This window comes from Orbicella franksi, chromosome 15 (assembly GCF_964199315.1).
Source record: "Orbicella franksi chromosome 15, jaOrbFran1.1, whole genome shotgun sequence".
NCBI classification, from domain to species: domain Eukaryota; kingdom Metazoa; phylum Cnidaria; class Anthozoa; order Scleractinia; family Merulinidae; genus Orbicella; species Orbicella franksi.
This window is the reverse complement of record NC_138159.1, coordinates 12,705,597-12,722,491: the sequence shown is the minus strand read 5'-3', so window position 1 is coordinate 12,722,491 and position 16,895 is coordinate 12,705,597. Positions and strand designations below refer to the sequence as shown.

The following is a 16,895-nucleotide window of genomic DNA, read 5'->3' as shown; positions in this document are numbered from 1 at the left end:
TAAATAAATTCTGGAAAGCACTGGCAACTGTTGCCAACCACCTTAAGTAGCTTTCCCAATTTATTATGCAAGAAAGTAATTGAAACATTTTAATTCAAGAGTATCAGGCTATTGTAAGTTTAACAAATTGACGTCAGTTTTTCATGCGTCTGTCCTCTTATTGATGATAAATTGCGTCATAACATTGTCAAAGTGGCCGTGGAACCACAAGCCGCGGGCGAGTGGTTCAGCAGTAAACTTTGACGATGTTATGACGCAATTTATCATCAATGAGAGGACAGACGCATAAAAAACTGACGTCAATTTGTTTTTTGCAGTAACAAGACTCCAAAATGGTCAAACGCCGGGAATAAATGAGGGGAAAAGACTCCGTAAACTTGCCGTAAACAAAGATAAGTGAATTTTATTCAAAATGACGTGAGCATTGCCAATATCTTTTCTCGCTTTTTGATTGGCTACTTTAAAAAGTCCACAAAATCTCATTGGTTAAAAAGTTGACAGTTTGACAACTGAAAGTTGAACTTGAAAGCTTGCATAAATTAAAATTTTATCCGTCTGTGTTCTTATTGATGATAAAAATGAGCCAATCAGCGCGCGAGAAATTAGACAGTTATTGCGTTCGTAGAACGCAGTCCTAATGCCGACTTGATTCAAGTTTCATGGGACGGTGGTCTTGGATCTTGGATCCTGCGACACCGATTTGGCCGCCCCGCAGCAGGGGCGAAAACGAATGACATCATCGCCAAACCATATGCTGTACATTTCGTGTCCATGTACATTTCGTGTCCATCTGCAACGTCATTCTTGTTCTCTTTTGTAGCTTCTTTCGTTGTTTTCGACGTTTTGGAGTATTCTTTGAACTGGTTTTTCACTCTGATTGCATTCGACAAAAAAGGGAATGCAGTCCCAATGTAGACTAGAGTGATATTTTGGCCGGGCGAAAACAAATTAGCACGTGTAAACAAGGTGATTTGCTTTTTAGATCGTTAGCGATCGCTTGTTTGTCGTTTTGATTCTGGACCGTGAGTGGCCTCTTTTGTCAGGATGCGACACGACGTGCTTTCGTTACATAACTGGGACAACAATTATTTATTCTGTTCACGACCACGACTTTAATTCGCCTGAGCTTTGGGATGTTAACCCCTTGAATACCAAACTTTAGCCAAAAAATACCGTTTTTTACCGTTTAGTCAGGTTTTTTAGCTGCCATGACGCTAAATAAGCCTAAGTTTTGCTAAGAAAGCCTCTTTTTTTTACTAAAAGGAGAGATTTTTCGAGGATTAGGCACAAAATTGAGCAAAATTTCAATTCCGGGCATGCGCATAAGCCAAAATTTGGACTTTTTTTGCCATTACCCGTTCTCAATTTTGTTTGTTGCCCCTTTCCTTTCTTTTTTCCACGGCCCTTTTACTCTGGCTACCTTTTGTGTTGCATGTTCTTTCTGGCTGCCGTGAAAAGTTGAATGTTGACTACGGGCGAAACCTAGAAATGGACCTTGATCAATCATAGGCGTAGTCGACCATTTTACCACCGTTTTTGCACCAAAACTGATAACGTTCTTTTTCGATTCGCGACGTCGGAATGTCGTCGATATCTAAACCTGACCATTGTGCGGAAAGGCCTAGCCTAGTACTACTCAGTATCTGCTCATCAAGAATATCTGATGACATTTAGATTGATGACGTCACAAGTGGTACAAAGAGCAGGATCATTAAGTGGCCGTATATGGCCACTTGGGCGTCAAAGGGTTAATCGTGGGAACAGCTATATTTCATTGGCTATATTTTGAGCACATTAAACAAATTTTGTTGACTTTAATTACTTAGTTCCAGTGGGCAAAAATAGTTCAGTGTTCAAGGAAGCTCAAAATTGAATCGATGGAAGAGTACTCTGAGGCCAAGATCTATAAGAGTAGGCCAGAACTAAGGAACAGCAATGTAAATGCCGACTATTTCTATTCATCAGCGGAAATATTCGAATCAGTTGCCAGTTGCACAGAGTTTGTTTACGGTAAACCACGGATAAACTGGCAAGTGAGTGCAAATGCTAGCTGATATTTGTGCTTCCAGCTTAGAATACCAGATGTAACACAAGTGTACTTTTAGAAATTGGCCTTTATGCTTCAAAATTGACGGTAAACTGAGATTTTAACATGAATTTTGAAGGCAAATGATCTATTAAACTTGTGACTTACGGAAACTGGAGCTGTTACGCAACGTGTCAACAATAAAGCAAGGAAATCAAAATACAGCTGAACCTCTATTAAGCGGCCCCATATTAAGCGGCCAACTTTTATTTGGCTGCCAGCGACCAAAATCCCGGAAAAATTCTCAGCTATACACTGTAATAAAAACCTCTATTCAACGGCCACCTTTATTAAGCGGCCGCGGTCAGCTTCTTGCCGTCCCAAGGGTGATTTTTTTGTTTTATACCTCTAAGAAGCGACCAGTTGTCTCGTCCCCCAGAGTGGCTGCTTTTTAGAGGTTTGACTGTAATCTACAGACAAATAGGGTACTTTGTCATTATGTTACGTCTGTTTATAAAACTTTAGCTGTTCACAAAGATAATGATCGATTTCAGCAACAGACAGCTATTTAGGTTAGTCACCTGCGTAGAAAACGAACGTACTCATAATCTTCGATTACTACTAGTTGTTAGTAGTATTACTGTAAGAAGTGGTGAATCTAGTGTAGTAAATTGTTACTGTGTATTAAATAAAGTGAGTGCCAACAATTAAATATAAAGTAACCTATGTATTTTTGTTACGTATTTTTTAAGAGCTATGACGGTCTTTGTATTCTTCTTGATACTTTGGATCCCGGCAGCGTCATTTCCTCTCAAAAATGAGACTGGAGCGAAACAGCGAGCTGAGGTAAACACATTACGTAATCGATCAATTTCTCGCAGTTGACTAAACAAGGTACCATTTTTCTGGTTTAAATATTTCTTGTTAAAATTTAAAATTATTTCTTATTTGTTTAATGTTGTCAACACTCAAATAGTTCCTTGAATGTTGAATTCGCCTCCCATTCTAGTATAATCACAGGTAGCCCAAGCTCTCTCTATGAACCACACGAGCAACACAATATGGCATCGAATTATAAGGGTTTATATGGGATTTTCTACAAGATATCTATGGAGATAGTTAAAAGTGAAAATTCTCAATAAAAATGGCTTACCTTATTCCATACGTGTGTTGTTTGCTCCTGGTGTGGTTATTTTACCGATTAAACTTGATTTAAGCGACTTTTTTGAATTCCGGTTTTCCTTTTATAAAGAGAGGACAAGGCGAAACACCTTAGTCGGGACAGCCTGTCGAACGAAGTCAAAAATCCCAGGCTAAAATGTACCCACGGCCACAAATCCACCGAATAATTCAAGGGCAAAGGTTGATCTTCCATTTCAATTCTCTAGCCACACAATCGCAGCCCTGCGAGCGACGCCAGGCGGCTCTTCGTGTCGCCAGTGAAACGATAAAACGATGGAAGAGCTCCGTGTCCGTTTGATCCGCGACATAACGGCCGTTGAAATCGGCTTGGTAGCCTCGCCATATTGGCAAACCAAGACTCGCGGGGGTACTAGACCGCAATTTGTCAACCAAACTTCTTGTAACACCCGGGTTCCTCTTGGGTCGAATTTACAATGCAAAATAACAATTGTACAGACCGCTTTCGCAATATGACTTTCGCAATATACCATGACTTCCACTTCAAAAATCCTCAGTTTCTACAGAGCTTTCGCCGTTGATCTTACGTTTCTTTGGTTTTGAAGCCATTTTGCGAAAGCGGTCTGTACGATTGTTATTTTGCATTGTAAATTCGACCCAAGAGGAACTCGGGTGTCAAAAAAAGTTTGGTTGACAAATTGCGGTCTAGTACCCCCGCGAGTCTTGGTTTGCCAACATGGCGAGGCTACCAAGCCGATTTCAACGGCCGTTATGTCGCGGATCAAACGGACACGGAGCTCTTCCATCGTTTTATCGTTTCACTGGCGACACGAAGAGCCGCCTGGCGTCGCTCGCAGGGCTGCGATTGTGTGGCTAGAGAATTGAAATGGAAGATCAACCTTTACCCTTGAATTATTCGGTGGATTTGTGGCCGTGGGTACATTTTAGCCTGGGATTTTTGACTTCGTTCGACAGGCTGTCCCGACTAAGGTGTTTCGCCTCGTCCTCTCTTTATAGAGGGAAAACCGGAATTCAAAAAAGTCGCTTAAATCAAGTTCAATCGGTAAAATAACCACACCAGGAGCAAACAACACACGTATGGAATAAGGTAAGCCATTTTTATTGAGAATTTTCACTTTTAACTATCTCCATAGATATCTTGTAGAAAATCCCATATAAACCCTTATAATTCGATGCCATATTGTGTTGCTCGTGTGGTTCATAGAGAGAGCTTGGGCTGCCCGTGGTATAATTTCCAAAGACGATTCTAAGATTGATCGAGATGCTAAAAGGGCGCAGTTGCTAAACTTAGAAAGAAACATGGCGGCTAGTTGCTCGTTGCTGTCTTATCAGTACTCCGAAGATGCTTTACGGGTCAGGCACATATCCAGTTGAAAGTCTTGACCTGGTACGCTCAGTCTTAATAATTGCATTACTGGATACATCGAAATATCAACTACCAAAGCCGTAACATTTTCTTGCTTCTGATAGCAACTCCTCATTCGGTCTCTTAAGACCTCTTAATATTTGTTTTGAATTTGATTTTTTTTTTTCAACAGAGGTCTTCGTCAACTTATCAAGACCCCGGTAAGTCTATCAGGCCCAGTTCAGACGTCGTGCTTCTGTCGTGCCGAACTAAATTCAGGAATGGAGTCTGACAAAAGCGTAGCAGAAGTACGGCGTCTGACACTGCAGCGAATCAAACGTGGTGCTTTTGCCGCGTCAAACAATATCCATAAATAATATTATTATATGGCTTGTATTTGTAGTCGATCTAACGCGTGCTCTGATTGGCTTACTGTAGTGTATAAGTATCATTCTCCTGTAGTGCCCACGGGCCGATTACGGGCCTACAAAGACAGAGCAAAAATACGTATAATGAACTACTTATTAACGACGAGTGACGTCTTTACGGGAAAATCTCAAACCTCGACCTTGCATATTGACCTCGCTATCGCTAGCTAAGTCAATACGGCACCGGTTTGAGATTTGAGACCTCACTCTCAGGTAATAAGTAAGTATTGATGCATTTTGGAGGGATTGCGTTTTCGCGGAGAGTTACGAGGAGAATAGGTACGTGGCTTCATTGAATCTTGAATTTGGTACGCCTCTGGCGTGCGATCTGAATCAGGGTCCTGCTTTTGCTGTGCTAAAGTCGAGCCTAATTAAAATTACGTTCGGCAGAAGCACGGCGTCCGAACTGTGCTTCAGTTTCTGGAAGCAGTCGTTTTGCTTTACAAGGCATGGCTCAATTCCTTAATACATATCTTATTTCATCTGCAGTCTCAAAAAAAGACCTCGTAGGTAGTTTGTGGTGGCCTCATGGTTAGTGTGCTCGACACCAGATTGAGTGGTTCGGGTTTGAGCCCTGGCCAGGGACATTGTGTTGTGTTCTTGGACAAAAAAATCTTTACTCTCACAGTGCCCCTCTCCACCCAGGTGTATTAATGGGTAACGGTGAATTTATGCTGGGGGCAACCCTGCAATGGACTAGCATTTCATCCTGGGGAACTAAAAATACTCCTAATCAGTACATGCTACTGTAAAAATATATCTATATATATCTTAATTGACCTTCCCCCCCCCCCCCCCCACCCCAAATGAGGCTTTTCAGGGCCAATGAAACCAAATGATGAAACAAATAATGCAAATGAACATAGCATGGTTAAAAATCCCACCTGACGGGAGGCAGACCAGTGGGCTATTTAAAAGTATGACCAGGGAGTTGAACTAGGGTCTAACAAGAAACAACTCCAGTTATTTGGGCAGAGCGGTACTTGAACCCGCGACCTCTAGATTTCAAGTCCGGCGCCCTAACCACTCAGCGACGCTATCTCCCACCATAAAGAAGATAAGCGCCGGCCTGATGGGCCACTTGGCTTGTATGCAGATTTTACATAGCTACTTACCTGCCTCCCTCCCTGCCCGCCTGCCTGTCTACCTGCCTTCCTGCCTCCCTCTCTCCCTCCTCCCTGCCTGCCTACCTGCCTCCCTCAAAAGTAATTATGTTTGGTAAGCATTCCAGCATTCCAAAAGGAATGTTCGCTCAATCCAACTCGATTCATCTATCGCTTTATCCGCCATAGTTTGACAATGTACTAACTTGGTCCAGTCTATCCTTAAGCTCGTTTCTTTAATTCCATTTCTCTCACATTTCTTTGGGAAAACACGTCTCTCGCATCAGTAAAGATTGAACTCATTGATCTCTCTCAGCAACGAAGTCGGTCGGTTATATTCTGAACCCTTGAAAACTCTGCTACTAAGACCCACTAAGATAACCAGCCAGTCCAGGGAAAATTCAGTCCCTTAAAAAAAAAAAAAAAAAAAGAACAAAGTGGACGAATCAAACCACTCAGAGTTTTACTTCGGGAGATCTTATGTGTTTAAGAAAGCGTCAATCGCTAATTAATGTCCAATATTCCAATATTGCAGAAAAAGAGCTTAACGACCTAGAGAACACCTTTGGAAACACACTAGGCAGCGTTGGCAACCAAGGGTCCAACACAGGGAATGTTGCAGTCGGTAATCAATTAAATAAAGGTCAAAAGATAAGCTTTGGTAGTACCACAGCCAATGCTGGCCCGCAAGAGACTAACAAGGAAAATGTTGAAGTCGGCACTCAACTGAATAAGGGCCAAAAGATAAGCCTTGGTAGTACTGCTGGCAATGTTGGACAACAAGAGACAAACACGGCAAATGTTGCAGTCGGCAGTCAACTGAATAAAGGCTATGGTAGCACTGTTGGTAGTGTTGGCGAAGGTTCTAATGCGGGTAATCCCCCTGAAAGTCTTGGCCAACAAGTAAGCGCCTCAAAGAATGTTGCCGGTGGCCAGAAGTTGAAACTTGGTAACACTGGTGGCAGCGCTGCGCAGAATCAACCGAACACGGCAAAGGCTGGCGTTGGCAACGAAGGCAACAAGGGGCAGGTATTCAACTTTGGGAGTGTTGGTGGCATTGTGGGCCATAAAGGAAGTAGTTCGGGGAATGTGGTCATTGGCAGTCAACACAATAATGGCGCTTCCAAAACCACTGGAAAGAGCATTGAAGTCGGCAGTCAACTCAATAAGGGCCAAAAGATAAGCTCTGGTAGCACCACCAGCAATCTTGGCCAACAAGAAACAAACACTGGAAATGTTGCAGTCGGCAGTCAAACGAATAACGGGCAAAAGATAAGCTTTGGTAACACCATGGGCAATGTTGGCCAACAAGGCTCAAACACGGGAAATGTTGCAGTCGGCAGTCAGCTGAATAAAGGCCAAAACCTAGCCTTTGGCAGTATTGCTGGAAATGTTGGCCAACAAGGCACAAACACAGGAAATGTTGCAGTCGGCAGTCAACTGAATAAGAGCCAAAAGATAAGCCTTGGTAGTACTGCTGGCAATGTTGGACAACAAGAGACAAACACGGCAAATGTTGCAGTCGGCAGTCAACTGAATAAAGGCTATGGTAGCACTGTTGGTAGTGTTGGCGAAGGTTCTAATGCGGGTAATCCCCCTGAAAGTCTTGGCCAACAAGTAAGCGCCTCAAAGAATGTTGCCGGTGGCCAGAAGTTGAAACTTGGAAACACTGATGGCAGCGCTGCGCAGAATCAGCCGAACACGGCGAAGGCTGGCGTTGGCAACGAAGGCAACAAGGGGCAGGTATTCAACTTTGGGAGTGTTGGTGGCATTGTGGGCCATAAAGGAAGTAGTTCGGGGAATGTGGTCATTGGCAGTCAACACAATAATGGCGCTTCCAAAACCACTGGAAAAAGCATTGTCTGCGGTGGCAAAGAAGGAAAAAAGTCGGGGAATGAAAATGTCAGCACTTCTAATTACAATGGCTCTAAGTTCCATTTTGGGAAGGCTGCTGGGGGCACAGTCCAGACAGGAACCAATAATGGCAATATTGTAATCGGCAAACAACAAAAAAATGGCAAAACCGTTGTCTGTGGAGGCAAAGAGAAAAGCAGCTCGAAGAAATTGAATAAAGGCCAAAAGGAAAACTTTGGTAGCACCGCTAGCAACGTTGGCCAACAAGAGACAAACAAGGCAAATGTTGCTGTTGGCAATGAGCTGAATAAAGGAGAACAGGTGAGCTTTGGTAGTACCGCTGTCAACGTTGCCCAACAAGGGAGCAACAATGGACAAGTTACTGTCGGAAATCAGGTAAATAAAGGGCAACAGATAAGCTTTGTTAGCACCACTGGCAATGTTGGCCAACAAGGAACAAACACAGGAAATGTTGCAGTCGGCAGTACACTGAATAAAGGCCAAACGATAAGTTATGGTAGCACTGCTGGCAATGTTGGACAAAAGGAGACAAACACGGCAAATGTTGCAGTCGACAGTCAACTGAATAAAGCCCAAAAGATAAGCTTTGGTAACACCATGGGCAATGTTGGCGAACAAGGCTCAAACACGGGAAATGTTGCAGTCGGCAGTCAGCTAAATAAAGGCCAAAACCTAGCCTTTGGCAGTATTGCTGGAAATGTTGGCCAACAAGGCACAAACACAGGAAATGTTGCAGTCGGCAGTCAACTGAATAAGAGCCAAAAGATAAGCCTTGGTAGTACTGCTGGCAATGTTGGACAACAAGAGACAAACACGGCAAATGTTGCAGTCGGCAGTCAACTGAATAAAGGCTATGGTAGCACTGTTGGTAGTGTTGGCGAAGGTTCTAATGCGGGTAATCCCCCTGAAAGTCTTGGCCAACAAGTAAGCGCCTCAAAGAATGTTGCCGGTGGCCAGAAGTTGAAACTTGGAAACACTGATGGCAGCGCTGCGCAGAATCAGCCGAACACGGCGAAGGCTGGCGTTGGCAACGAAGGCAACAAGGGGCAGGTATTCAACTTTGGGAGTGTTGGTGGCATTGTGGGCCATAAAGGAAGTAGTTCGGGGAATGTGGTCATTGGCAGTCAACACAATAATGGCGCTTCCAAAACCACTGGAAAAAGCATTGTCTGCGGTGGCAAAGAAGGAAAAAAGTCGGGGAATGAAAATGTCAGCACTTCTAATTACAATGGCTCTAAGTTCCATTTTGGGAAGGCTGCTGGGGGCACAGTCCAGACAGGAACCAATAATGGCAATATTGTAATCGGCAAACAACAAAAAAATGGCAAAACCGTTGTCTGTGGAGGCAAAGAGAAAAGCAGCTCGAAGAAATTGAATAAAGGCCAAAAGGAAAACTTTGGTAGCACCGCTAGCAACGTTGGCCAACAAGAGACAAACAAGGCAAATGTTGCTGTTGGCAAGGAGCTGAATAAAGGAGAACAGGTGAGCTTTGGTAGTACCGCTGTCAACGTTGCCCAACAAGGGAGCAACAATGGACAAGTTACTGTCGGAAATCAGGTAAATAAAGGGCAACAGATAAGCTTTGTTAGCACCACTGGCAATGTTGGCCAACAAGGAACAAACACAGGAAATGTTGCAGTCGGCAGTACACTGAATAAAGGCCAAACGATAAGTTATGGTAGCACTGCTGGCAATGTTGGACAAAAGGAGACAAACACGGCAAATGTTGCAGTCGACAGTCAACTGAATAAAGCCCAAAAGATAAGCTTTGGTAACACCATGGGCAATGTTGGCCAACAAGGCTCAAACACGGGAAATGTTGCAGTCGGCAGTCAGCTAAATAAAGGCCAAAACCTAGCCTTTGGCAGTATTGCTGGAAATGTTGGCCAACAAGGCACAAACACAGGAAATGTTGCAGTCGGCAGTCAACTGAATAAGAGCCAAAAGATAAGCCTTGGTAGTACTGCTGGCAATGTTGGACAACAAGAGACAAACACGGCAAATGTTGCAGTCGGCAGTCAACTGAATAAAGGCTATGGTAGCACTGTTGGTAGTGTTGGCGAAGGTTCTAATGCGGGTAATCCCCCTGAAAGTCTTGGCCAACAAGTAAGCGCCTCAAAGAATGTTGCCGGTGGCCAGAAGTTGAAACTTGGAAACACTGATGGCAGCGCTGCGCAGAATCAGCCGAACACGGCGAAGGCTGGCGTTGGCAACGAAGGCAACAAGGGGCAGGTATTCAACTTTGGGAGTGTTGGTGGCATTGTGGGCCATAAAGGAAGTAGTTCGGGGAATGTGGTCATTGGCAGTCAACACAATAATGGCGCTTCCAAAACCACTGGAAAAAGCATTGTCTGCGGTGGCAAAGAAGGAAAAAAGTCGGGGAATGAAAATGTCAGCACTTCTAATTACAATGGCTCTAAGTTCCATTTTGGGAAGGCTGCTGGGGGCACAGTCCAGACAGGAACCAATAATGGCAATATTGTAATCGGCAAACAACAAAAAAATGGCAAAACCGTTGTCTGTGGAGGCAAAGAGAAAAGCAGCTCGAAGAAATTGAATAAAGGCCAAAAGGAAAACTTTGGTAGCACCGCTAGCAACGTTGGCCAACAAGAGACAAACAAGGCAAATGTTGCTGTTGGCAAGGAGCTGAATAAAGGAGAACAGGTGAGCTTTGGTAGTACCGCTGTCAACGTTGCCCAACAAGGGAGCAACAATGGACAAGTTACTGTCGGAAATCAGGTAAATAAAGGGCAACAGATAAGCTTTGTTAGCACCACTGGCAATGTTGGCCAACAAGGAACAAACACAGGAAATGTTGCAGTCGGCAGTACACTGAATAAAGGCCAAACGATAAGCTATGGTAGCACTGCTGGCAATGTTGGACAAAAGGAGACAAACACGGCAAATGTTGCAGTCGGCAGTCAACTGAATAAAGCCCAAAAGACAAGCTTTGGTAACACCATGGGCAATGTTGGCGAACAAGGCTCAAACACGGGAAATGTTGCAGTCGGCAGTCAGCTAAATAAAGGCCAAAAACTAGCCTTTGGCAGTACTGCTGGAAATGTTGGCCAACAAGGCACAAACACAGGAAATGTTGCGGTCGGCAGTCAACTGAATAAAGGCCAAAAGATAAGCCTTGGTAACACGATGATCAATGTTGGTCAACAAGGAAGAAACACTGGAAATGTTGCGGTCGGCAGTCAACTGAATAAAGGCCAAAAGATAAGCTCTGGTAGCACCACTGGTAATGTTGGCCAACAAGGAAAAAACCCGGGAAATGTTGCAGTCGGTAGTCAACTGAATAAAGGCCAAAAGATAAACATTGGTAGCACCACTGGCAATGTTGGCCAACAAGGAACAAACACTGGAAATTTTGCAGTCGGCAGTCAACTGAATAAAGGCCAAACTATAAGCTATGGTAGCACGGCTGGTGGTGTTGGTGAACAAGGTTCCAATACGGGTAACACCGCTGGAAGCCTTGGCCAACAAGGAAACACCGCAAAGAACATTGCCGGTGGCAAGAAGTTGAAACTTGGTAACACTGCTGGCAGCGCTTCGCAGAATCAACCGAACACGGCAAAGGCTGGTGTTGGCAACGAAGGCAACAAGGGGCAGGTATTCAACTTTGGGAGTGTTGGTGGCATTGTGGGCCATAAAGGAAGTAGTTCGGGGAATGTGGTCATTGGCAGTCAACACAATAATGGCGCTTCCAAAACCACTGGAAAAAGCATTGTCTGCGGTGGCAAAGAAGGAAAAAAGTCGGGGAATGAAAATGTCAGCACTTCTAATTACAATGGCTCTAAGTTCCATTTTGGGAAGGCTGCTGGGGGCACAGCCCACGCAGGAAACAATAAGGGCAATATTGTAATCGGCAAACAACAAAAAAATGGCAAAACCGTTGTCTGTGGAGGCAAAGAGAAAAGCAGCTCGAAGAAATTGAATAAAGGCCAAGAGGAAAACTTTGGTAGCACCACTAGCAACGCTGGCCAACAAGAGACAAACAAGGCAAATGTTGCTGTTGGCAAGGAGCTGAATAAAGGAGAACAGGTGAGCTTTGGTAATACCGCTGTCAACGTTGCCCAACAAGGGAGCAACAATGGACAAGTTGCTGTCGGAAATCAGGTAAATAAAGGGCAACAGATAAGCTTTGTTAGTACCGCTGGCAATGTTGGCCAACAAGGGATAAAAACGGAAAATGTTGCAGTCAGCAATCAACTGAATAAAGGCCAGAAGATAAGCTTTGGTAGTACCGCTGGCAATGTTGGCCAACAAGGCACAAACACGGCAAATGTTGCAGTCGGCAGTCAGCTGAAAAACGGCCAAGAGTCAAGCTTTGGTAGGACCCCTGTCAACATCGGTACGCAAGGCCGCAACAGAGGAAGCGTTGCTGTCGGAAATCATCTGAATAAAGTCCAAAAGATGAGGTTTGGCAACTCTGCTGGAAACATTGGTCAACAAGGGTCTAATACGGGGAATGTTGCTGTCGGAAATCAACTGAATAAAGTCCAAAAGATGAGTTTCGGTAGCACTGCTGGCAACGTTGGCCAACAAGGATCTAACACGGGGAATGTTGCAGTCGGTAATCAAGGCAATAAAGGTTAACTTTAGTAGTTTTGGAAGGCTGTTGGTAGCGTCAGGAAGCATGGAACTCGAATCAGTTCAGAAAATGTTATTGTTGTAGTTACCGTTTTTTTTTTTCTCGCTTAGGCTTCTCCTTTGCATTTACAACTTTTTAGTCTTATCTACACAAGAGGGCAACAACTGTAAAAGTAATAAACCATCATTAAGTGTTCAAAAAGCCATTTTATTTTCCGCTTCACAGAATTATTTTGCCTGACCATTAGAAACTTGAGCTTGATTAGCGTAAATAGATTTTCTGAATGATTGGTTTTTATTTGTGTGGGCAAATAGCGAAATATAATGAGGTAATACTTATTTTTTAACGGGTAATTAAATGTTGGAAACATGAAAACTCTAGAGTGAACTATATAAACAATTTTGTTTAATATTTTGAAAAGGGTCGATGACTGTGTTACGTTGGTTGTTGCTTGTAGTCACGACCATGTTTGAAGACTTAGTTAGACTTTCTTTCTTGAAAAATAGCCGAGTGGTAATTTAGTGCTGTTGCCATAGCAACTCTTTTGGTTCCAGTCTCTTTCTGTCAAAAAACCAAACATCCCCATTTGCAACCTCTAAGGTGAGGGAAAGGGTCCTACTTGGAACAGACATAGTTCCCATATTGTCTTAACTCCCATCACTCCCACTTTCTGAAAAAAAAAAAAAACATTTCCGATGGGGACTCTTTAAATGCTTGAACGATAACTGTCATTTTCTTATAACGATATAGCCACACACTATTCAGAATAACGTGACGTCTTTCTTTTTCCAGTCCTAAGGGGTGCAAGAATCTTGACTTTTAATGCGTCAGCTTATTTTCATTGTAGAACTCATTATACTCGTAGCCTTTATAAGCCACTAGGATATATTCTGGAGGGGGGAGGGGTCAGTCATTTGACCGCCTGGTGCTTTTGACCTCAACAAATTCTGGCATCGTCGGTACCAATGACGAATTTGTGACTAAAAGCGAGACATTTGTTACTAACAGCTCATCTTTGGATTTCACGATGCGATGGCATACTGTCACAGAGATCGCTTCCAAGGATTGGGTTTATTGAGAATGAACATATCTCTGTGTCTTGGTTTTCCTCCGACGATGAACCCACTAAAGAAAAATTTTTCATCTTTTTGTTACTGTTCTTATGGGTGTATAAAAAGCTCTGTTCAGCCCATTAATTGTGCCCATCGAGGGACACTTATCCACTCTTTGTACAAAATGTTCAACATAGAAATATAATTCAGTAACCTAAAAGTTCTGTTATCATGAGTACGGGACAAATAAACAAATATCCCAGTAACAGACGAGATTCGAACGCGGGTAGCGTTTGCATTTTTAATTGGATTTTAATCATGGTTCTGTGACATAATAACTAGCTCTAAACCCATACCAGTTTGGCTGCGCAAACAGTGGCTGGTGCCGACATTTCAATATTACTTTTCCAATCTCAGTTTCTCTCAGCTATTGTGTTCAACGCCTCAGCTATTCTTTTGTTGTTGTGGAGAAAACACGCTGGATAATCAAAATCGGCACTCGTATGATTGAAAATACTGGGAATTATAAATGGAGGGCGCGAAAAGCGCATGTGTTTAAAACTGAATAATTAACGGTTTTTTTAAAAGAAGAAAGAGAAAATGTAATTAAGTCACTAAGCGGGTAAAGGTACAAGACCGGTATTTTTGTCGCCAATGCAAACACAGCGATGTTTGTTTTGTTTCGATTTTATTCCACAACACGATGTGAAAATGGAAACAATGCCTCTTAAAAGTGAGAACACGAATTTAACTGCGTCACATACTGGTACTAAAAAGTTGTGCTGCAGCGGTCAGACTTCAAAGATAATTTTATCGAAACTTTTAAACACAACTGAATCTTCTCTAACATGAAAGCATCTTTACCAATACCCTTATGAGTTTGCAATGTACTCACTAGTTTCTCCTGAAGTGATAAGTCATCGATCGCTACAAGTGTTATTAGGCAGGTATATTAGTAAAGGCTCACTGAAACATGGATTTTAAGAGGTATAACCAGTTTCTACTTAAGATAAGTGCAATTTTTTGAAGACAGCTGTAAAATACAAAACTAGTTGAAAAAGCATTGTTGTATGAAAAATTGTACAATAAGTATTGATCTTAAATTTCCATTGCAATCAAGATTGAGATGTAAAAAAAGCTTACATTTAATAATCCCGAACAGTCATCTGTCAGCTGAGAAAATAGTTTGTTATAAGCTTAAGTCGAAGATTTAACTTACTATCTACTGAAAAAAGTTCAATTGAAGATTTGTCGAAAGATGAGCTTCATCGACCTAACCCTTTCCGAATCCTCCGCGAGCTTTGTTAACGAATCAGGAAACTGGAATGGAACGGATCTGGGAATGGAACATTTCCCACTAGGAGATATCCGTTTGTTAGCAATTTCCGTGAGCCGCTGGTCTCAACGGTTTTCAAAGTACTAGGCTATGCTGTTGCCATAGCCCTTTCTCTAATCGGTAATTCTCTCGCCATTGGTTCCATTTATCAGAATGTGAACAGACGAATGCGGACAGTCAGTAATTACCTGATTGTGAATCTCAGCATGGCTGATCAGCTCATCACGGTATGCAACATGCCGCGAGCTATCTATGTAGTCCTTGTTGGGTATCAGTGGCCAATCGATGGAACCTTCTGGCTTCTGGTGTGCAAAATTACCAGTGCTGTCTCATATATGTCAGTACTTGTGTCAACATTATGTTTCGCGTTCATCGCCTTGAACAGGTTTCTTGCGGTGTTCTCTCCACTTCGTCGCCCCATGACCGGGAAAATAATGGCTGGAATAATCGAATTTACCTGGATCTTTCCATGTTGCTGCTACTATCTGTTATTTCACTACGCCGAGCTTACAAGCATAAATGGAAAAACATACTGCGCGAATGCCATTATAAGAGATCTCTTGAAAACCAGCGAAAACTACCACAGGTACTTGATCTATGACTTGGTTGTCACGACAGGAATTCCCGTTACCATAGCAATAGCTCTGTACACTGCTATTGCGTTAAAAATGTGTACTAGAAAAACCCCAGGGAATCAAACGGCATCCAGAACCACCCGCAACCGCACTATTAACCGGAAGGTGATATCTATGCTTACAACAGTGGTGCTATGTTTTTGTGTTTGCTTGATGCCTGCATAGGTTACTCTCGCTAGCTGCATAACAGTGCCACTTCCGCGCTTTTGCAGCAGTGAGAGTTTTGGTTTCATCAGGCATTTCATGTCCTACTCTAACAGCGCTCTCACGCCGTACATTTACCCAGTTTTCAATCAGAACTTTCGAGAAGGCTACTTGCATATTTTGAGGCAGACTACGCTGTTTCTGTGGAAAGATCTGCCTCCGCCTTAACATTAATCAAGTAAGCCCACAGCAGGAGATAAACACCAATCATACCAGCAGAACGGGTAGACTACGTTTTACTACAACTGAGCTTTGAGCCATTCGGTGGAGGCAGTGAAATTTCGTGACCGACTTCAGTTTTGTGAAGGTGGTAAAGAACGCAAATCAATACTGCTGTGTGTGCTTTGATACAACTGAATTTTGAGATATTGTAGAATGCCCCTTATGAAGTTGTTTAAGTACAGGGCTTACATGATAGTTATTTTATGGTACTAGGTGGAGGCGAGAGTGAATCAGGCGTCAGAAAGAAGTATGCAAAACTTGCACTCCTTTTTGTCCGAACGCAATTCTGATATTCACGCTCACTAGCAAACATCACAATGATTTTATCGTACGTTCGTTTCAAGTTGTGTAAATTGTTGTTTTTGTTTCTACAGTGGACAATAGTCTCTTAGTAGTACTTTTAAGTGAATGAAATACATGTCTTCGAAATTTAATTATTTTGCACCCAAAAAGACAACGCAACATTCCCTAAAATCAACCCAGTACACATTTAAACATTGCACAAAAATATTTGAGTGTTTTAAAGACGGAAGAATGACGTGGTTTTGTATGCGAGGCTCTCAAACTTGTTTAATAAAATGGTGCGTCAAATGACGACTTTAACGGAATTTGGTAATTTGCATATTTCTTTGAAATAAAAGGATATTTTGCCAAAAAAACTACCCAGTAGTTTTTGTCATGCCCTAGCCTATCTACCATAAAAATATGAGCGAAATCGAATTTTCGACCCTTGCCTCGAAATTGAGAATTTGACCGATTTTTACAGGCAGGCACTCATAACAATTTGAGGTATATAAAAGGGCAGGGAAATCTATCGTCTAGGTATTTAAAAGGCCCTTTAATTATTTCGAACAGACGTACCATATGGCTGTATCATTCACTTTTTTAAGCACTTCATGAAAATAAGAAGA

General features: G+C 42.7%; 1 protein-coding gene and 1 pseudogene across 2 annotated transcripts; both read left to right on the top strand.

The window, feature by feature from the left end:
• Positions 1–1,834: 1,834 nt before the first annotated feature.
• On the top strand, positions 1,835–13,186 carry LOC145470034 (uncharacterized; annotated as a pseudogene). The gene is made up of 5 exons (XR_014042417.1): positions 1,835–2,033; positions 2,779–2,872; positions 4,726–4,753; positions 6,599–9,109; positions 9,578–13,186. The product of XR_014042417.1 is annotated as an uncharacterized LOC145470034 (transcript).
• Positions 13,187–14,560: 1,374 nt separating this feature from the next.
• On the top strand, positions 14,561–16,269 carry LOC145469234 (RYamide receptor-like). The gene is made up of 2 exons (XM_081452924.1): positions 14,561–14,574; positions 14,949–16,269. Exons 1-2 carry the CDS (start codon positions 14,561–14,563, stop codon positions 15,721–15,723), a joined length of 789 nt encoding a protein of 262 aa, XP_081309050.1. The 3' UTR covers positions 15,724–16,269.
• The last annotated feature ends 626 nt before the right edge of the window (positions 16,270–16,895 follow it).